Raw genomic sequence first — 19,326 nt, forward strand, 5'->3', positions numbered from 1 at the left:
AACATTGTTAACATTGATCTTATCAGCTTGCCTTGTCCTTGCATCTGTTTCAACAAAGGATACTTTGAAAACAATAACATGGGAACTAACTCTTCCAACCCTGTAGACCGGTAGAGGTCTAGTATAGATAACTAAAGAAATAACCATTGCTGCAGTCTAGGAAAAATTGGATGTGGCCAGACCAGGATACAAAAACTATTTAATACGTTTCTGCAATTATCTTATTTTTGGGTTAAATGTGATAACATGCCAATATGTCAAAATCTCTCAAACAGCACCAAGCGAAATACTATTTTCAGTGAGATTGTGTATTCAAGTGAATGTATAGAGGAGCAAAGTACTCATACAATTAGCTTATTATGCAATTTTTTTTTTCTTCTGTTTTGAGAAGCATCCAAACCAAAAAAAATTTTGGTCACTTGAACATAGAAAACCTAACAAGGTCACTTGTTCTAACAATTTTCATTTTAAGCTGTTGTGAATTTAATACCCACATAATTAAGTTCTCAAAGTTTTCAGTAGTTCAGTGTAAAAGTTTTGGACTTTGAGGTTACAACCAGGGTGCAATTTGGTGGGGGCGGGGTTCCCTGGCGTTTTCTTTTTTTTTAAATCGCTGCCTCTGACTTTCGGTTGTCATCCCGATAAAAGATTCAGAATTAAATTTGATAAATGTTTGCTGCAGAATTTTTACGCAAACTGACTTAAAAAACGATCATAAGATCAGTAGTGCATTGTATTAACATGACTTCTATTTATATTTTAAAAAAAAAGGGGGGGAGGAATGGAGTTTTGTTTTTTTTGGAGCCGGATCATAAAGTTCGGCTGTATAAAGTGGATCAGTCTCAGATTCCACTTACCCGTCATTGTCATCCAACAGTAGAGCTGTATGCACTGCTGCAAGGTAAATTTACCAATGACTATGTCAATGTCATTCAGTTGCTGTATTTCAAACTGTTATTTTTTATTATTATCGGAAGAGCATAGTATACTAATGAAAAAATAAATGAAAACAGGACACTAAAAATCCACATTAGCTTTTTTTTTTTTTTTTTTAAAAAACAACCCCAGAGCCAAAGACTGGAACTTTTACCTGCCGAGTCACCTGCTGAGCAGCGTGGAAAAAAGGCCAATATTAACCACAATTAACTCCTGCAGATTAAGCTGTTAAAATATGTATGTTGTATTGTGTTCCACTTATTGTTGTTACACTGTGCAGTTATCAATGAGGTTATGTGCAACAATGCAAGTACTTGTCATGAGTGTGATTTAACATTATTTTAGTTGCTGTAACAGGTATTTTTTGTCATTGCCTTTTGATACCGTACGCACATGCCAACAGTCCCTATATGGTCGGGGCAGTCCCGATTTCCTAGCAAATGACCCACATCCCGATGCATAGGAAGAAAGTCCCAATATTTACCCATAGAAAAAAATGCATTTATTCTGCACAGTAGTTAGTGAAAACCACACGCTGTGCTTGTGCTCTTTGTGCAGCCGACACATCTGCTGATCATTAACTTATACAAAGGTAAGAATGCTTCATTATGTCTATTTTCACTGTCATGATGGTTATGTGGTAATGAGTTGGGGGATACGTCTATTATATGATAATATATATGATCAGCGTCCCATTAAACAGTTTCCAAATGTTGGCAAGTATGACCATATCAATAAAAAATAACTGCATTTATCCTGCATGATGGCAGATTTGGCAAATGTGTGATTCCTAAAGATTTTTTAGCAGTTGATTCGCTATAATAAATAAGCAACTTAGTGAAAGTCTTAACTGTTTAAATTGCGTACTACAGTCGTATAAAGGCTTGCCATGATGTTTTGTTGTTTGTCTATTTTATTTTATTTGACAAATCACACCCTGGTTCCAGCAGACTGAAAATGATTCTGTATTACTACACAGACTGCACAATCTTAAGTTACCACTACTTCTAATACAAAACCCAATATATCTGAGGTAACAAGCCATCTTATTACCAAGGTTCTCTAGTGCGTTCTTGCAACAAAAGCACCAAAGAAAGGAACTCTCTTCTTTAAAGAAATTCAACATCTGCTGCTAGTTAGATTAAATTGCTTAACTCCATAACTCCCCAGAGTTTTAAACTTCATATTACACCTACAGAGTCTCTCTCAACACAAACATCTTATATATAATACACACATATATATATATATATATATATATATACACACACACACACACACACACACACACACACACACACACACACAGATTGAGTCTTTTTACTGTGTGACTACATAAAGGTTATCTGATCCCATTCCACTACAAGCAATTCAGTGTTTAATGAATGTTTAATGAGCATATGACCCAAAATAATTCAATCCCAGACTCCTTGGAGATACAAACACAGTACTGGAAAACAAATGTTGGAAGGATTTTCAAGTTATGTATTTTATAATAAAAGATCAAAAGGAAGCTCTGAAGGCTGAGCAGATCCAATAAACAGACTGAAAGCAAACAATTTTCAAAGCTCCTCGCCCCACCATTTTGTTTAAGAAGGAGATAAGACCGGTTCATGCAGATACAGGTCACTAGGCTAGATAATGACTTAAAAATGAATGTTGCCTCTGTACCAAAATCCCTTTTGTGCTTACTGTTGTAATTCAGAAAAAAAATCAGAATCCTTAGACCAGACTCTTTAAAAGGGTCCAGACTGCCTTGAAATCAAAGGATTGATATTGGGCCTACATGATAACTCTACAACACATTTAATTGAGGATGGTAGGGTGTCAGAGCCAGGTGTAAGCTTACTTCTATACTTTTAGTGAGGTGGTCAATTTAGAGATTACAAATGATATTCCATAAACCCACAGCCCACTATTTCATTTAAAGCAGGCACCACAGTGCAATAATTGTCAGTTATCACTGCCAAAACTGTCAGGAATGTGAAATTGTGGGAAGCCCCTTGGCAGACAGGAAATGGACTAGGACAAGTTATTTATCCTCCATGCTGGCAGAAAAGACCAGTAGGCCCAGATAACTGAAAAACTAATAATGTTCCTGACTGGGATAACTGGAATCCCAATAACAAGATTACTAATTGTGGAAATTGTCCAGCAGTCTTTAGTAAGGAATTTAATAAATGTGCAAATTGCAGAATAGTTATTTTTTTAATTTCTTGTGCTTAACCTGCTTCATTGCTTTAGGACACTATTTCGACAGCACACTTTAAACAGTAGCAAAATAATATCCCTAAAAATACCCCTACATTTACAGTTATGTTGAATGACTTAACAAAATTCAGCGCACCAGGTTCAAAAATATCACAAGCCAGGATGTTCAATAAACATGAATGTTAGATTCCAAAATATATGCCAACCTTCAAAAACTACAAGTTAAGTTTATAAGGATGTGGAAACTGAATAAAATGCTTTCCACCACCTGAAATTGATTGAATCTCTACCTTTGCGATTACTACAGTAGGTTCAAATACTGTAGTGCTTGACATTTTATCATTACATTTGACTCCGCTTATCTAAACAGTATTCTCTTCAATTTACATCAGTAAAGAAACACAACAATCACTGATTTAATGTACACATTTTAAAGCTAAAATGTTACTGTCTAAATACAGTGCACATTTCTAGTGTGGTTAAAAAATGAACTTAATTCCTAGAATAAAGCTAAAGACAAGCTGTTGATAATTTGCATTGGACATCTAGCATTGTTATGGGTTAAATGTTTTCTTTACGTACAACAGCCTTTTATAGAAACTAGGAACAAGGGAGTTTGTGAACTTAACGGAGAATGCTCACATCAGACCAAATGGTTTTGGACATGAGGTAAAATAGATATGAAAGAGATCTGTAACCGGTATAGGTTGAAACAGTGGTTCTTTCTACAGAATAATACCTGAAACAGAACTTTATTGACATAATTACACAATTCAAGCTGTTTAACAACTAAAAACCCACCATGTCACAGAACATGGTTTGTATCATCGATGTGGCCACAGATTAAAGTGAAGTAATTAATATTTACTGGACAACATATGTATCAGAACTGGTGACCTTCTGGTTACAAGCCCTGGACTTTAACCACTGGACCACACTGCCTTAAAACAGAATTTTTTTTTTTTTGCGGCAACTTAATTTTGCTAATGGCCCTCGACAGATTATTGCGGGAACAAATGTTTGTGCTTTTCATGGCACATTAAATTTTGCAGATTTTTAATAAACATGAAATTCGTGCTCGTGAAATGTTTTTGTTTTACAGTAACTGCCACAAAAGGGTTCATTCTTCTTGAACCCACAACGGAACTTGACCAAGACAAATCACAGAATAATGCTGTGTACGGAATGTAAAACCATTTTCTCAAAGCAATCTTTATCTGTCTTTACGGTTTAAAATATATTAACCATTGTCGGTGCATAAGTGGATTTGCAAAATCACACAGGCTCCCCAGTGTCGATATTTTTAAAAATCTGTTCTTGTCTGGGGAATGCACAACACACAAATCGTGGTTCTTAAAAATCATATTTTGCTCTTCACGCAAAGAGTTAAACTATATGGGCTTCTGCCTACAGTACCATCATGCATTCCTTGTTGTGGACACTGTTTGTGATTTAAATCTAATGAAATGAGTGGGCCACTACAGCTTACAGATCACCTTTAACATTCTGAGTATGCAGCCCCTGGCAGAAAGCCATCAAGCTGACAAACATTACCCTACAACAGTGTAAGGGAAAGTCAATTTTCAGCCTGTGCACATACCAGTGGTTTAAAAGCTGGAGCCTATTGGGAGAAAGGAGGGGGTGGCGAGGGTTGCTGTATACTGCATAACTTTGAAAACAGCTTTTAATTTTAACCTCATTTACTATAACTGCCATCTTGTGTTCTCTATTCAGTGTAATCTGTTCCAACAACTACCATTACTCGTTTTGAAGTTCAGTTACAGATCTTACTCATCCATTTCAGATTTCAGTACATTTTATGAGTTGAATTTTAAACCGAGTCATTCCTTGTTAAAAGTTGTTTTCATCCTATTAAATCACTATTAGAAATCAGACATTTCCTTTAACCTAACTGGTCAATACGAGGACCTTAATCTCTTAAACGTTATCTTTTACAGTATGTTTAATTTCTGTTCAAAATCATGTAAATACAGTATTCATTTCTGTAATTTAACTTTTCTGCTTGAAAGAAAATCTCTGTTCTAGAACACACCCTGTAAATACTAGAGCCTAAAGGCTGCTTTCTCAGTGTCCTATACGTTCAGCCATACGTTAGCATAGCAAATAAAGTTTAAAAGAAGAAAGAATGTGTTTTCTGTCAGTAAAACTACTGAGTAACTCCCTTTTAATATTGTAAAAGCTTCAATTAACCATTTCAATTGGGATAATGAAGGGAAGGGAAAATGTTTGTGGTCATTAACAACTAAAACTAGTGCTTCATAAAAATTAAAAATTAAAATTAAAAAAAAAAAAAAAAAAAAAAAAAAAAAAAACAGACCTGAAATGTTAACTTTAACACAACCATTTTGTAAAAGTAATAGAACCCTCATAAGACAGCTTTGACTTCTGGTAAGGTCCTTCTCATTGTGATAAATACGCCTGCTTTCAGTTCGGGACATTCAACTGCATAAGGCGGCCTTACCAAGCCCTCGTCTTCAGGTTTTACTGTTTATTTGTAACCACGAGAAATAGCTAGCATTTGAATCAAGACACACTCTGAGATACAGCCACTCAAGCATTAACATTTTTCATTTATTTTAATTTTGTTGTATCCCTCCCAACTATCCAATTTATTATATTGTAGAGGGACACTTTAAAACCAACTACAATTTCAGAAATACTACATTTCTCACCTGTATTTAGTTTGTTCTGTATAATTATGTATAACAGTAGTATGGCAATGGAAATCAGAAGAAACTAAACTGTGGAACAAGACAATTATAAAATCGGCATTCCATTTACATACAGGAATTTGAGCCTTTGGGAGCTACTATCTAAAAGAAGGGTCCTCAAAGCAGAATATTGACTAATTCCTTTCTGTGCTTTCCAGTTGGAGTCTACTGTAAATCAAAACATGTTTGATCCAACAAAAACTTATTGCCAAGTATATCTACATGAATACATAGTTCATCCATTTTTTTCACTCCTTTTGGGAGTCCAAGTTCTCAAATTTGTATGTATGTATTTTACTGTTAATCCCCATCTGGACAGTTAGAAAGTTGTCAATAATTTTAAAAATGGTTTTATAGAAGTTACACCTGCCCAGCACTACACCTTAAGGTAATATAAGCCACTGAAACCAGATTTCTCATCTAAATATTTCATAGGGGTACTGTAGCAATTTCAGGTGGCATATCTTTTGGGACCCCACAGGACCAAGATGATGAATTCAGAATTGTAACATACCAGCTTCCCTAATTCTACATGAAATCAATCTGATAGTTTGTAGGACCAGGGGAAAAACTAAAAAAAAGAAAAAACAGTGCCCTCATATCACTCTCAGTATAGGCCCCATCCATTATTCTTGTTTAACTACAAAACTTGATGTCAAAGCAGATGAATACAATACTAGTTGCAGCTAATGAAATCTTAAAGCAGGCATTTTAGACTATTTAAAATACTTAAATGTACTATAACAGGTTTAAAACATAAAATCAACCACATCCATGCCCTTCTTTCATATCATCTGCATTATTACATGTAGTATGGCACCCTTATACAGACAATGGCCATCCAATCTTTTGGGACAAAAATACTTTGTACAAAAACTATTTTTGCCTTTATAAACCTATAATCTGGCTACCGTAGATGTGTTGTACCCAGAAGTGCTTGCCTGGTTTGCCACTTTCTACGTACAGTAGTTATTTTTAACTGGCTTGTTGCAATTTCAGTCAATGTAGAATGCCGGTGCTTAGATCTTGGCAATATAAATCTGAGGAAGCCACATGACTAGATTCTTGAACACGATATCCACAGAAATCTATTTCAGCAGTGAATTACTTGGCAGTGTTGCAAGTAGTTATGCTCACTGTGTGCTCGACATGCCTTATAGTACCACATAACATGCCTTACAGTACCACATACAGTAAAACCATCCCCTTTCTGGTTCATAGCAGGCAGCCTAGAAACTGCAGCTCACGATGCAGTTACTATTACAAAAAAAGGGCAGACACCAGTTTTTGTATTTTACAAGGTTAAAACTAAATTGTGAAATTACAGTATACAACACACCTAATGTTAACTATCAGTTGGTAGCACATCCTCAATGCCACAATGCACCTTTAAGGGAATTGTGGATAGCTTTTGACAGTTCTGCATGCAAGAGGTCAGAGTTCTAATCATAAGTAGATTCTCTGGTGTAGTTATGTTGCCTTTAGCAGGGTTAAATCTGTAAACAAAGGAACAAGGCAAAGCCACAGTTGAAATTATTTTGAGGAACCAGACGAGAAAACCGTGGTATGTAAATAATTATGCTAAACAAAAAATTGTCGTACCACAAAAACACAATTTCAAAGCCTCATCATTTGAAATAAACATTCACCATTACTGTGGATGGAGTTACTGAATGCAGTAAAAAGCAAACATCCATAGTAAACAGAACGCTCTAGAAGGCGACTGCGAATACATATAACACAATTCTAAAAAGGAAGGGTTTTTTTTCAATATTAATTCAGAGAACACTTAAGTGTAAATTAATTATGTATATGTTTCAATTTACAAGTACATTTTCACACAAATTATGTCTTAAAAAAAAAGAAAGAAAAAAGTCCTTGTTATCTATGCAATTTGTCAACATGCAGGGATATTTAAAAAACAAAAAAAATTTAAATGGATTTCCCATTTGTTGCACCGATCCCTGAAAAGTAGAGGTAATATAACAATGTATTGGAATCTGTGCATTTGATAGATTCTATAACATATGTAAGCTGTGTTTATTATTATTATTATAAATGTAAAAAAAAAAGTTTAGTTTATTCACAAGTACATCTCAATACAAATACAAATAAATAGAGACATTCACCAAGATAATAATAACACCAATGCTTTTAAAAAGACTAAATTACCCATTGGGATTATTTATTTATTTTTCAGATTCTATTGATTTTGTAGTCTTACATCCAGGATAGTCGCTATAAGACCATTACCTTTATTAAAAATGTGCACGGATGAATCTACCGGTTAATCAACTAATGCCCATAAATTAACTGATCAAAAAAATGAGTGGCAGCATTAATTTCAATATATACTTTGGTGCAACATGTTTTTTTTTTTTGTTTTTTTTTTAAACTTTGTAGTTAAGTCTTTGCAATGTTAAAACCTGATTTGCTTATTTAAGGGTTCTTTGTTTGGAAAATACTAACCAGGGCTGTTAGTAAACACCAGAATGTAATATAAAGAGTGTGTGTGTATGTAGATATGGTTTAAACGATTACACCCGCATAGCATTTAAACATTCATAAAAACGTGACCATTACAAGGATCTAGGGGCAAAACTATATCTATTTTTTAATAAGACCGACTAATAATATGTGCACTCCTGTTCCGTATTCTGTGAAATATTGTAAAGCAGTTACTGGAACTTTGGCTGGTTCACAACTAGCATGCAAAAACTAAATTGCCTGCTACAATACACATAAAATCCAAAGAAATCATTCCTATCAAAATCCAGATGCTGTGGTCAACAACTGTCAAAGACTATTTTGGCTACTGCTACACAATGAAAGGTATAGTTTTGGTTCTGCGCTAATTACAGTACATTCTACTTTAGGCCCCTTTATTGGCAGGGGCTTGTGAAGTGGAAGTTCAGATTTTTGAGGTAAAACAATACTGAGCTGCTTAATGATGGACCCCAATATCATTCAATCAATTTGGGATTGAAACACATTACAAAAAACATTTGCTGATTTCTTAAACTCTTAGAAACCATGATCTAACCTACTGCAAGTCAGAAATCCAATCAACAACAACTATGCTGCTCACCTCGAAAAACTCTCTGCTCTGCACAGATTAAAATAGTCAGTCTGTCATTTGTTTCAGACAACAGAGTATTAAGGACTCGGCAACAGCCTCCCTAGCTGAATCGTTAACATACAAACCTCCAGCTGCAGAACTGGATAATATAACCTCCAAATAGTACACATTCACTATTACCTTATTGGGGTATTACAATATTGCTCAAAAAGTAGGAGACTGGATGAACATTTTGAACACGTGAATTGATCCTTTATGCATCCCAAATGCCTGGGTATACAATTATTGGGTGTCCTAGGCATGTAAAGGAAGTATTTTGAACAGCAATGCCCTGCAAGAAGTGGTGTGCTCCCACTGAAAGATCAACGCACAGCAAATTTACCGCATTGGCCAATTTCTTGCCAACACAAACCAACAAGGTACTCCAAAAAAACGCCCCCCTATTTTAGCCAATGTACATGCTCTTCAATACTGCACTTCTAATAATCACAATAATGCAGACATGGTAAATGTACAATAGGTGTCATAGTGACTTGTATTATATATGCAAAGATTACTGTCACAAATAATCCTGTAAATATGATGACTAGAACAGACGTGCACACCATCACTAATCCTGAGGGCACTGAACTGAAATGGGACAATCTCTAACGCAATCAATTCAGAAGCTTACCTTCATGTTAAAGCAAACACAAAGCACAGTCTGGGAATTGTCTGCTTATTTGTTTTTTATTTGTAAGTAGCACTATTCTGAAAATGTATCCTTGCTAAGAAATTGTACCTTGGATTTCATGTTTTATGCCAGAATAAAGTGTGTTGCAATACAGTAAGAGTACCAAAGCACAGAATGGATTTTCAAATAATTTACATTTTATTAAAATGTTGAACCCTTTTGTATCCTCTGTATCATCCAGCTATAGCAATATTGGGACTCTCTTCACCTCTGTTCCAGCAGGCAAGGAAAAGTTTTTTTGGAATTTATTTGAGTATAGGAAACTAACACAATTCACATTACACAAATCATGCTAGCATTAAATTACAAATGCAATTCTGAAAAAGATGACACTACGTTTATATTTAATAAGGATACAGAAATGCCTGCAGTAGAGTAGGCTAATCCAGACTAGGTTTACTTGTTTAGTTTTTTTTAACAAGAGCAGTATGACCACTCTGAAAGTGGTTTGTAATACGCCTACTTTTAGTACCTGGGCAACTCAACTTTGTCAAATAACAGGAGTAATAAAGAGGAGACGGACATGGACAAAAGGTGTATGGACAAAGGGGTTGGATGCATTTTCCATTTGAAGTTGTATAAAGTATAACTATAACATACGCAGATTGTTAGGTTTGCATGGTTGCAGCATGTGCTTAAAAGAACATGTTTATTTTTATCCCTGTAGGTACACAGTTAATTTCTGCTGGCAGCTGGGAGACATAATGATTGTTCAAAAGTACCTCCGTTTGCATCACCTTTAAATACCGCCATGTGTTATACTGCAGCTTAATTCATGGACTGAGGTTTTGGAAAAAGGTTCGTATAGCCCTAAAAATCTGATATTGGAGATTGTTAGTTAACAAAACCATCTTGTCTGATGTAACTTTTTCAATACTACAATAACATTACAGGATGCCACAGGGTGCCATGATACCACTTTATAGTTACTCAGTCAACAATCAACAATCAATTTAAACTATTTGAATAGGAAAACAGACATTTACATTTTTTGTCATCGCTGTCTGTAAATAGCAAATTCTATTTCAATGCAATCCCGAAAAATATTTGATTCACAAAATTCTTATTTGGTAGTTCAATCCCAGTCGAAGTGTTAAGAACTGTACTTCGACTGTTTTAAACACACGGACAAACTATGCAAATGTATTCTTAAATTCCACCAAAAATTATCCAGCAGTTTTAACAAATTCATGTAGGTTCCCAATACAGTTCAGCGAATCTGGCATCCAGAACAAAGCAACATGAAAAAGTATGTATCATTGATCATTTTGAATTCGCAGTTGACCCAAAGCAGCGTTTTTGCACCCAAATATTCAGCTACTGGAATTGAGTTTTTCATGAACATATACAGTACAACAATAAACTAGGCTGATTCCTTACTTATCTGCAGTATACCATAGAAGCAGAAACATATGACAAATCTTAAATAACCTTTTGTAAAGGGTTAAACATGAATTCAAATTATGCAAAGGAGAAACATCTTTTAAGCATTAGAAGGGTCAAAGAGTAATTTCCTGCTAGAATCACAAGATGTTACAGTTTTTGTATGAAAACTAATTCAACACTGTTAAATCATACACTCTTGTGGTTTTGCAGCTTAACTTCCAACACAGCCACAGATTACAGTTCTACTTCTAAAGTTAAGGATAGAGTTCCAAGCATTTTTATATAAAACCCTTTTACCAATTATTTTAAGCAACCATCTCCTCCTGTATGTTAAACTTCCAGTTAGTATGTGGGGAAAAACTATACATTTCTTCTGAGAACAATGCAGAGTGTGCACAATATCACAGGTAATATTCTATTGCCTACTACTACTGTCTCTCTGAAAAAAGGGGAACAAAACTGTGGCTCAGGAAAGCGTTTAACAACCGCCTTGGTTGAAGGGGTCTCTTAATTTTGTTAAAAACAATACAGTAACTTTAAGTAACTTTAAGGTGGGTTAATTATTAATCAGCTATATGTAATTATTATGTTTTCTGTTTGGCATCAAACTTGTAATGAGTTTGAATTTGAAAAAGTTGGGTCAAATACAATAAAGCACTGTTTGTCTTGAAGTTCATGTCTCACGTCTCACACCTAAAGCATAAATACATCTTTTATATATAAATATACATATGAAAAAGATCCAAGAAACCTATTTAGCCTTGATCTAAATATAATATAATGAACAAACCACTGTAGTTATAATAACAGCAAACTAGCTTTAAAAAGTCCAAACATGAATTCATTAAACAAATCCAGCTTATTCAGTTAGTGGCTGCACAAAGCCCATGGTTAGGTGTATTGCTGTGTGCAACTAGGCCTCACCCCTAAGAGACTGTGGGTTTTAAGAAAATAAAAAAAAAAAAAAAAAAAAATCAGTAAGGGCCAATAAAATTATCATTCATTCATAACTTGTTTCGAAAAATGAAATTGCATTTTTTTTTTTTTTTTTTTTTTTTTTTTACAAATATAAGAAACAGACATTTGCACTGAAATTAACATGAAAATGATCTTGCAAATGAAGTAGCAATACAACTATAAAGGACGGCTTACAATAAGTAATAGATTTAGCCCTTCTCCACCAAAAGAAAAAAAAAAATTCTATCCAAAGAATGTTATGTTTCAATGCACGTCAACACAATGATTTATGACACTGCCACACAAATGATGCTGTACATCACATTTACTATGGGGCCAATGTGTTGCCATTTCTTAATATATGTAATGTAAAGTGTGCACAAGAGCAGACATGTATAGGGTAAGATATGATCAATGAACTCAGCTGCAGGCACAACGCAAAAAAAAAAAAAACCCACACAACAACCCGCAAATGTTCAAATGTGGCACCAAGGAGCTTAAGGTGGTATGGACAAAGGGGTCATATACTACACATGCTTGCTCAAACTTTCCACTTGCATTAGTGTGGGTTCAAAGATTCACAATAGAGAGGCTGTCAAACAGTTGCACACATCTAACCACATGCAGCTTAGTATAGAAAGAGATAATCTCCTCACAAAATTGTCACCATGGGTGTCAATGGATGACACCGTAGCTTGCTGGTCTTACCAAATAAGTCGGATAAGAAGTTGAAGGACATTTCCCAAGGTGTTTACCAACTGAAGCAAACAAGGGTGTACGCTCCTGGTGGCAAGTATAAACTCCTGAGGCACAAATACAACAATGGTGCCTCTAATGTCAGGTAGCCAATAACATGGTACTGCACATGCAGGTCTGGAGCCAGGATGGTGGATGTTGTGCCCACAATGCCTGTATCCTGTGGCATGTGCTGTAACACATGGAGACCATGTTCTTGATGCTTGTTGGGACTTGGTGGCTAGACCAGGATGGTTAAACAATCCCCCTGATGGGTGGGATCATCAGTCCGGCATCACTGCTAGGCCTGTGTGCCATCTCAGACTAGGTCACATGGTAAAGTAACGCACATTATTTGTATTCTTAGTACACGACGACAGTAAACATCTGCAAAGTTTTGTTCAATTCGGGAGTGGACAAAAAAGAAATTCCAGGCTATTCCACTGCCGACCATGGATGGGAGTTCCCAGGGGTCAGCACTCAATTAGCCGAGCGCCATTCAGGGTAGAGGGCCTAGGTTGGTCAGGGTGTCCTCAACTCACTGCGCACCAGCGACATCTGTAGACTGGCCATGCGCATGTGGGCTTGCCTGCAAGCTGCTCAGAGCTGCGTTGTCCTCCGAAACTGCAGCTCTGGGCTGGCTGCATGGCGGGCCGGCAGATTGAAGAGAAGCGGTCGGCTGATGGACAGCACGTGTTCGTCTTCGCCGCTCCAGAGTGAGCATGGGGGTGGTAGCGGTAAGCTGAGCCTAAAATACAACTGGCTATTTCAAATTGGGAGAAAAACTTGGTAAAATCAATTGCCAACTGCTAAATTGAAAAAAAATACACCTGTTGTCATCCTCAGGTTGGATCAGAGGTGTAACAATTGACTGGCCCATATTGTAATCTTATACAAGACCACCCTTTTCTGCCTTTGAAAAAGTAAGGGTGTAGCTATGCATCCATATTCAGCACAGTCATTGATCACTTGCATGTGCACAGATATGTGCTCAAAGTCAGCCCTTTTGAAAATACAAAAATAATGAGTTCATTGATAAAACAATGAACCAAATGTACTTTTGTCTGAAGTGTAAAATATAAAATGTTTTACAAGATGATTTAGAAGTGCAAACTGATACCAATGCCAGAGTAAAAGGGTCCAAGTGTTTTGAAACTGTAAAGAGAAGGAAGGTATTTGTTCTAATTAATGTGCAACCACTGTAGTTACTGTATTAATGGATTGTATCTTGGCACCATGTCCACATGACCTTTTTGAGAACAGCAACAAACATTTGCACTTCAAATACATTCTGGCAGCAAATGTGTGTTGTTGGAAGCCTTGTCAAATCAAGGGCCAGTGGACCCTGAACCATAGCTTGCTGGTTTAAGTGAGGTTAGCAAAGGCACTATTACAGTAGCAGCCATGGCAAATCCCACTCCCCTTCCTGTACTGTTAACTTTTCTCCTTCCTCGAAGGTCATATTCACGGTATTAAAACCAGTTAATCATAAGTATCATTCATATACATTGTATTCTGCACTTATTTGATTTATTTTAAACTCGGAAGGTAACACGACACAAACACAGTATCTATGCAACAGTGGGAATTCGAGATAAAAAAAATAACAACAATAGTAAATAACAGAATCTCACATCACCTAAACATAAGACTTTTTAAATTATCCTACAGTAAACGCTAAGTATATAATACACATTAGATATTGTGTCTGAAGAGTGGAACCGTATCTTGAGTGTTTTCCTATCACCAGCCGCTAAGTTATATAAATTCAATGAATATCATCCATGTGTATCGCGTTTTTAATAAAGTACATTACACGATATATTTAAAATTACAACGTAAACACCTCTCAATAAGTACCAGTAGAACCCAGTCAAATAACGTATTAGCATTGTGAAATTAACCTTACAATTGGTTAAATACTTTTTTTAGCATAAAGTTTGATATGCCACACAAGCACAGAAATCACTGGTGACATGTTAAATAAATACGTCATTAAAGAAATACGTACATTTCCAACATTTGCGTGAAAGAAAAGTAATGACATGACCCACCCCTCAAGTTCAGAGACCCCCAACTTGTTTATCAATATACAGTAGTATAACTAGAAACACTGACGGCACTAAAAAACTAAGCCTTGTAAAAAAAAAAAAAAAAAAAAAGAAGAAAACAACCATTTAGTCAACTGGACTTTAAAACATAACTGAAATACACGTCTCAGAAATACTGCTTTAACCAAGTAAAGAAAGAAGTGTGGCCTTGGTAGCGTCAAACGGCTGTGCCAAGGCACCACGGCAAGCAAAACACACCGCGCACTTTCAATAAAAACAGTACAAGTTCACAATGGAAGACAGCAGCACACGATGCAAATAAATAAAGCGTTACCTTTGGAATAGAGAGATTTAGGAGAATCAATGTCGAGATCACCGCTGAGCAGAGAGATGAAATCAGAGGGCATCGCAATGCCTCTGGGACTGAGCGAAACACGAACGCCCCCAAAACAGTAACACAAAAACTGGAATAAGCTAATTAAAACCGTTTAAAATAAACTACACGAGGAGTTTAAGTTTGTTAGTTGGTTTGTGAAGTGTTTTTTCCCCCTCTACAGCAGTTGGTTGTATCAGCTCTACAGCTCCAGTCCTCTCTCCTCCGTTTCTGTATTTCCTTTAGTCACCTCCACCCCCGCGACACAGCGCCTTTGCGCAGCCGCGAGTAGCAGGAGACAACAGCAGAAAGTCACGTGGAGCACGAAGGATTAGTGTTTTTTGTTTGTTTGTTTGTTTGTTTTTTAATTTAGCCAAGGATAACAATAGCACTGCCACATTTCTTTTGGATGGGTTCCCTCATTTAAAAATACTTGACATATTTTGTTTTGATCATATCCACAGCTTTCTGGTAAGAGTATATATATAATATATATATATATATATATATATATATATATATATATATATATATATATATATATATATATATATATAAGCAGATTGCAGATCTGAGATACCAAAAAGGTGGTGATATGCTCAAAACAAAATATGTCAAGTATATATATATACCCGGTCGCAGGTTGCAGGGTTATAGCTTAAATTATTTTCCAGCCAGAGTAGTTTATTCAGCTTTCATTTGGTTGAATGACTTACTAGTTTATTCAACTTTCATTTGGTTGAATGACTATTCACCACTACATTGGCAGATTTAAAGTGTTATTTTTGTACATTAAACATTGTAAAGGAGTTAAACAATTTACAGCATCAGATGGCATCTGCAGAATCCTGTCAATCAATATATCTTATCAGGTGCTCCCCTAATATCTCCCAGTTGCCTAGTAATAATAATAATAATAATATGTATTACAGTTTGATATAGGCATATGGTATATTAGTGGTAATGCCTATGAAAGATTAACAAAAAAAGAGATAATATGCATTGTGACTATCAAAAAAGATTATAAGTTTCAAGGCCACTCACCTTATAGATCTATACAGTTTCATATTGTTTTCTAAGTGTTTACAGATAGCGTGGGGTCTAACATAAGTAGGAACATGCACAAACAGACGTTGCCTTTCCTTGTGTGTCTATGCTCCTAAACAGTATGGCAGCGACTTTTGGCATAAAGGGTGCATGGTCTGTGGACCCAGTCACTGTAATGTCAAAATGTAAAGACACAGGTGTACCTTCCCAGCAGTTCCTTATACCACTATCAATAAGGTTGTAGTTTGGGAATCAAATCAATTTGTTATTTCTCCTCATGAAACCCTTTATTAAGACACCTTAAATTAACTAGTTTATGTTTTCTGAATAGGCCGATCCATTTTTAAAAATCTGGCCATTTAATCTAATATTGCGCAAGTGTTTTCCGAATCATTACCCTATGATATATTTTTTTAAAGAAAATTTAACTTTTCAGAAATCTCAGCACACGTGTACAGTGGCTAGGTTGACACCCATGGCGCTGGGATGCACACACCATGGAGGCTTTGCTAGCAAGTACTATGTGGCATTCTTGATAGTGCTGTCTTTTTGAAAGTATACTTGTATTTGTTTATTGCCTAATCATAATCTTAATCAAATACAACATGCATTAATTACAAATGAGTCAACATTGCATGTGTATTATATTTTTGTTTCTTTGTGTGCATGTAGCCAGTGAACTATTCATGTTTTAACTGTAAGTTTCTTTAACCTATTTTCAGAGTCCCTCTGAGTTTATTACAAAATCCACTGGGTATGTTTCTAATTTGTAGGTAAAATATTCCAGCAATATATCTTTACAGTACCTGTCAAACAGAGAGCTGTCTGTAATAACATTCACAGCAGTGTGGTTTGTATGCAAATCCATTGCAGCAAGCAATGAAGGAACTATAAAATACTGGGCCAGGTTTACTTTAGTTTATATCGAAGCTGGGGTTATAGTTTACAACTAAAATAATATGAGGGCTGGCAACAGGCCTGTAAGGCATGCTGCCATTTGTTGAACATTCAAGCTTTTGTAAATAGTTTATTTCCTAATTAACAGTTCCTTTATTTATAATTTTGGCATGTGTAAAGCATGATTAACTAATAGGGTTAAATATGAATAGCTCATAGTTCAACCATTTATTAACCCTTAGGATATAACACAACTAATGGATTACGTTACGGAAACAACTTACTGTTAACGAATAGTTAGCCATTTTTATTATTTACCCAACATAGTCATGATATTTTAAACTACAGTTAATAATTAATATTTTATATATTGGTAATTGTTAATTTTCCCACATTTTTAATAAGTTATTTATGCTGCCCTCATACATCACTTACACTGGATCCTTCAAGTTACCAAACTGTAATGAAGAAGAAAGCATATATGCAGAATCTATGAAATACTTATGCAGGAAGCATAATATTGAAGGTGTGTGAAATTATTTATAAATAACTATGAAACAAAACTCTATATGTGAAGGCGGTCTTTGACCTGTGTATAATATTCAGTTGCAGATTGCATTGAAGTCAGCAGATGGAACCAGCAACAGCCCTAGTTTGGAACAAGATGGGATTGAGTTTTACAAACAGGCTTCATGGTGCAGAATAGGATTTACCGTTTAATGAAACCTGATCCAGGCGCTGCCAAGAGTACACTGAGCTCAAGGTATATTATTAATTACGGAAGACTTTAAATAATTTACAAAGCTGCATACTGTAGTGTTTTTATTGAACAGGTGATGTTTAAAACAGGAGCAGTCAGGTTTACAGTAGAAGTGACTTTCAGATCTGTCACTTAATGACAGTTGTTCAGAACACTTGTTTTATATTACAATATGATTTGAACAAATTCAACCATTTGAAAATATTGCTTGAAATAAAGTACTTTTTTTTAATCTTTGATGGCACCTCAGGCACACAATGTTAAGTTGCAGTTACACTCTGCATATACCATTCCCCGTGGCACCCTCAGCCCTGGACCTTGGGCCACTCTGCCACAAGGAGTATGTTTAAAAAAACGTAGGCAGTTTAATTTTTTCAGAGTAAAAGTAGAGGGGCCAAACCATATACTGGCCCCTCCAGTAGGAAAAGTGGGGGAGAGGTGGTGGCGGTGCCTGTGAGTACAGCTATAGTATGTAGTAGCTTATAGCCCTGGAGCTGTTTATAAGCAGCCTACCACACCATATGTTTATGAATGGAGCCTACCTTGTCAAGCCTGTAATATATATATTGCACATCCTGGCACAGAAATAGGCTAAGCTGAGTTTGTATTTAATTCTACAGGGTATATACCTTACCCTACTCTGTTGCCACTGTCAGTTTGAGTCCAAGTGTCAGATACCATGCAAGTAAGTTTGGTGATCCAATTTCATTACTTACTTAGCCAAGACAAACCCAGTACTCAGCGTAGCTTAGTGACAGTCTATTCCTTGGTTTCAAATCAGCCTGAAAAATGTGTTCAAATTTGATCAGATATAAAACTACGGCAGAGTTGGTTTGGTCTTCCGTGTACCAATGGTAAGAAATGTGTTATGTCAAGATCACAAGATAAATGATCTCAGGATGCTAACATTTCAAACCATTATGTCGAGATCATGAGACCAATTATATTCTATTCCATTTTTGTATAGATCGAACTATATATTTGTATCTATATATAAACCTATATATATATATCTAGTCACGTAATATATATATATATATATATATATATATATATATATATATATATATATATATATACACACACACACACTGTTGTGCAAAAGTCTTAGACATGTTACATTTTTCTACTCTGATGCATGACCATCAACAATTTACTCAAAGCCTCCACTAGTGTTTTCTACTACTGTAACAACCTCGACTTGCATAAAGAAGGAAAAACATGAAATAGCTTACATCACTTGAATTTCAAGATGTGTTATTCCCGACGCATAATCAAGAAGTACAGAGAAAGATCATATGTAATTGACAAACCCAGGACTGAAATTCACAAAAACCTATCTAACAAGGATGAGCAATACTTGAAAATAATAGCCATAGGAATAGAAAGAAAACAAACATTGAATTGACAACAGAACAGGCAGAAGACA

General features: G+C 35.6%; 1 protein-coding gene across 1 annotated transcript in view; it reads right to left on the bottom strand.

Moving 5' to 3' along the window:
- The window catches only part of LOC121296689 (nuclear factor of activated T-cells 5-like), a 41,463-nt gene extending 26,015 nt beyond the window's left edge, over positions 1–15,448 (bottom strand). Inside the window, exon 1 of the mRNA XM_041222463.1 lies at positions 15,155–15,448. Coding sequence (XP_041078397.1) covers positions 15,155–15,227 — 73 coding nt within the window. The 5' untranslated portion in view covers positions 15,228–15,448. The remainder of the gene's footprint in view (positions 1–15,154) is intronic.
- Positions 15,449–19,326: the final 3,878 nt, after the last annotated feature.

This window comes from Polyodon spathula, chromosome 21, assembly GCF_017654505.1.
Source record: "Polyodon spathula isolate WHYD16114869_AA chromosome 21, ASM1765450v1, whole genome shotgun sequence".
In the NCBI taxonomy this organism is placed as follows: domain Eukaryota; kingdom Metazoa; phylum Chordata; class Actinopteri; order Acipenseriformes; family Polyodontidae; genus Polyodon; species Polyodon spathula.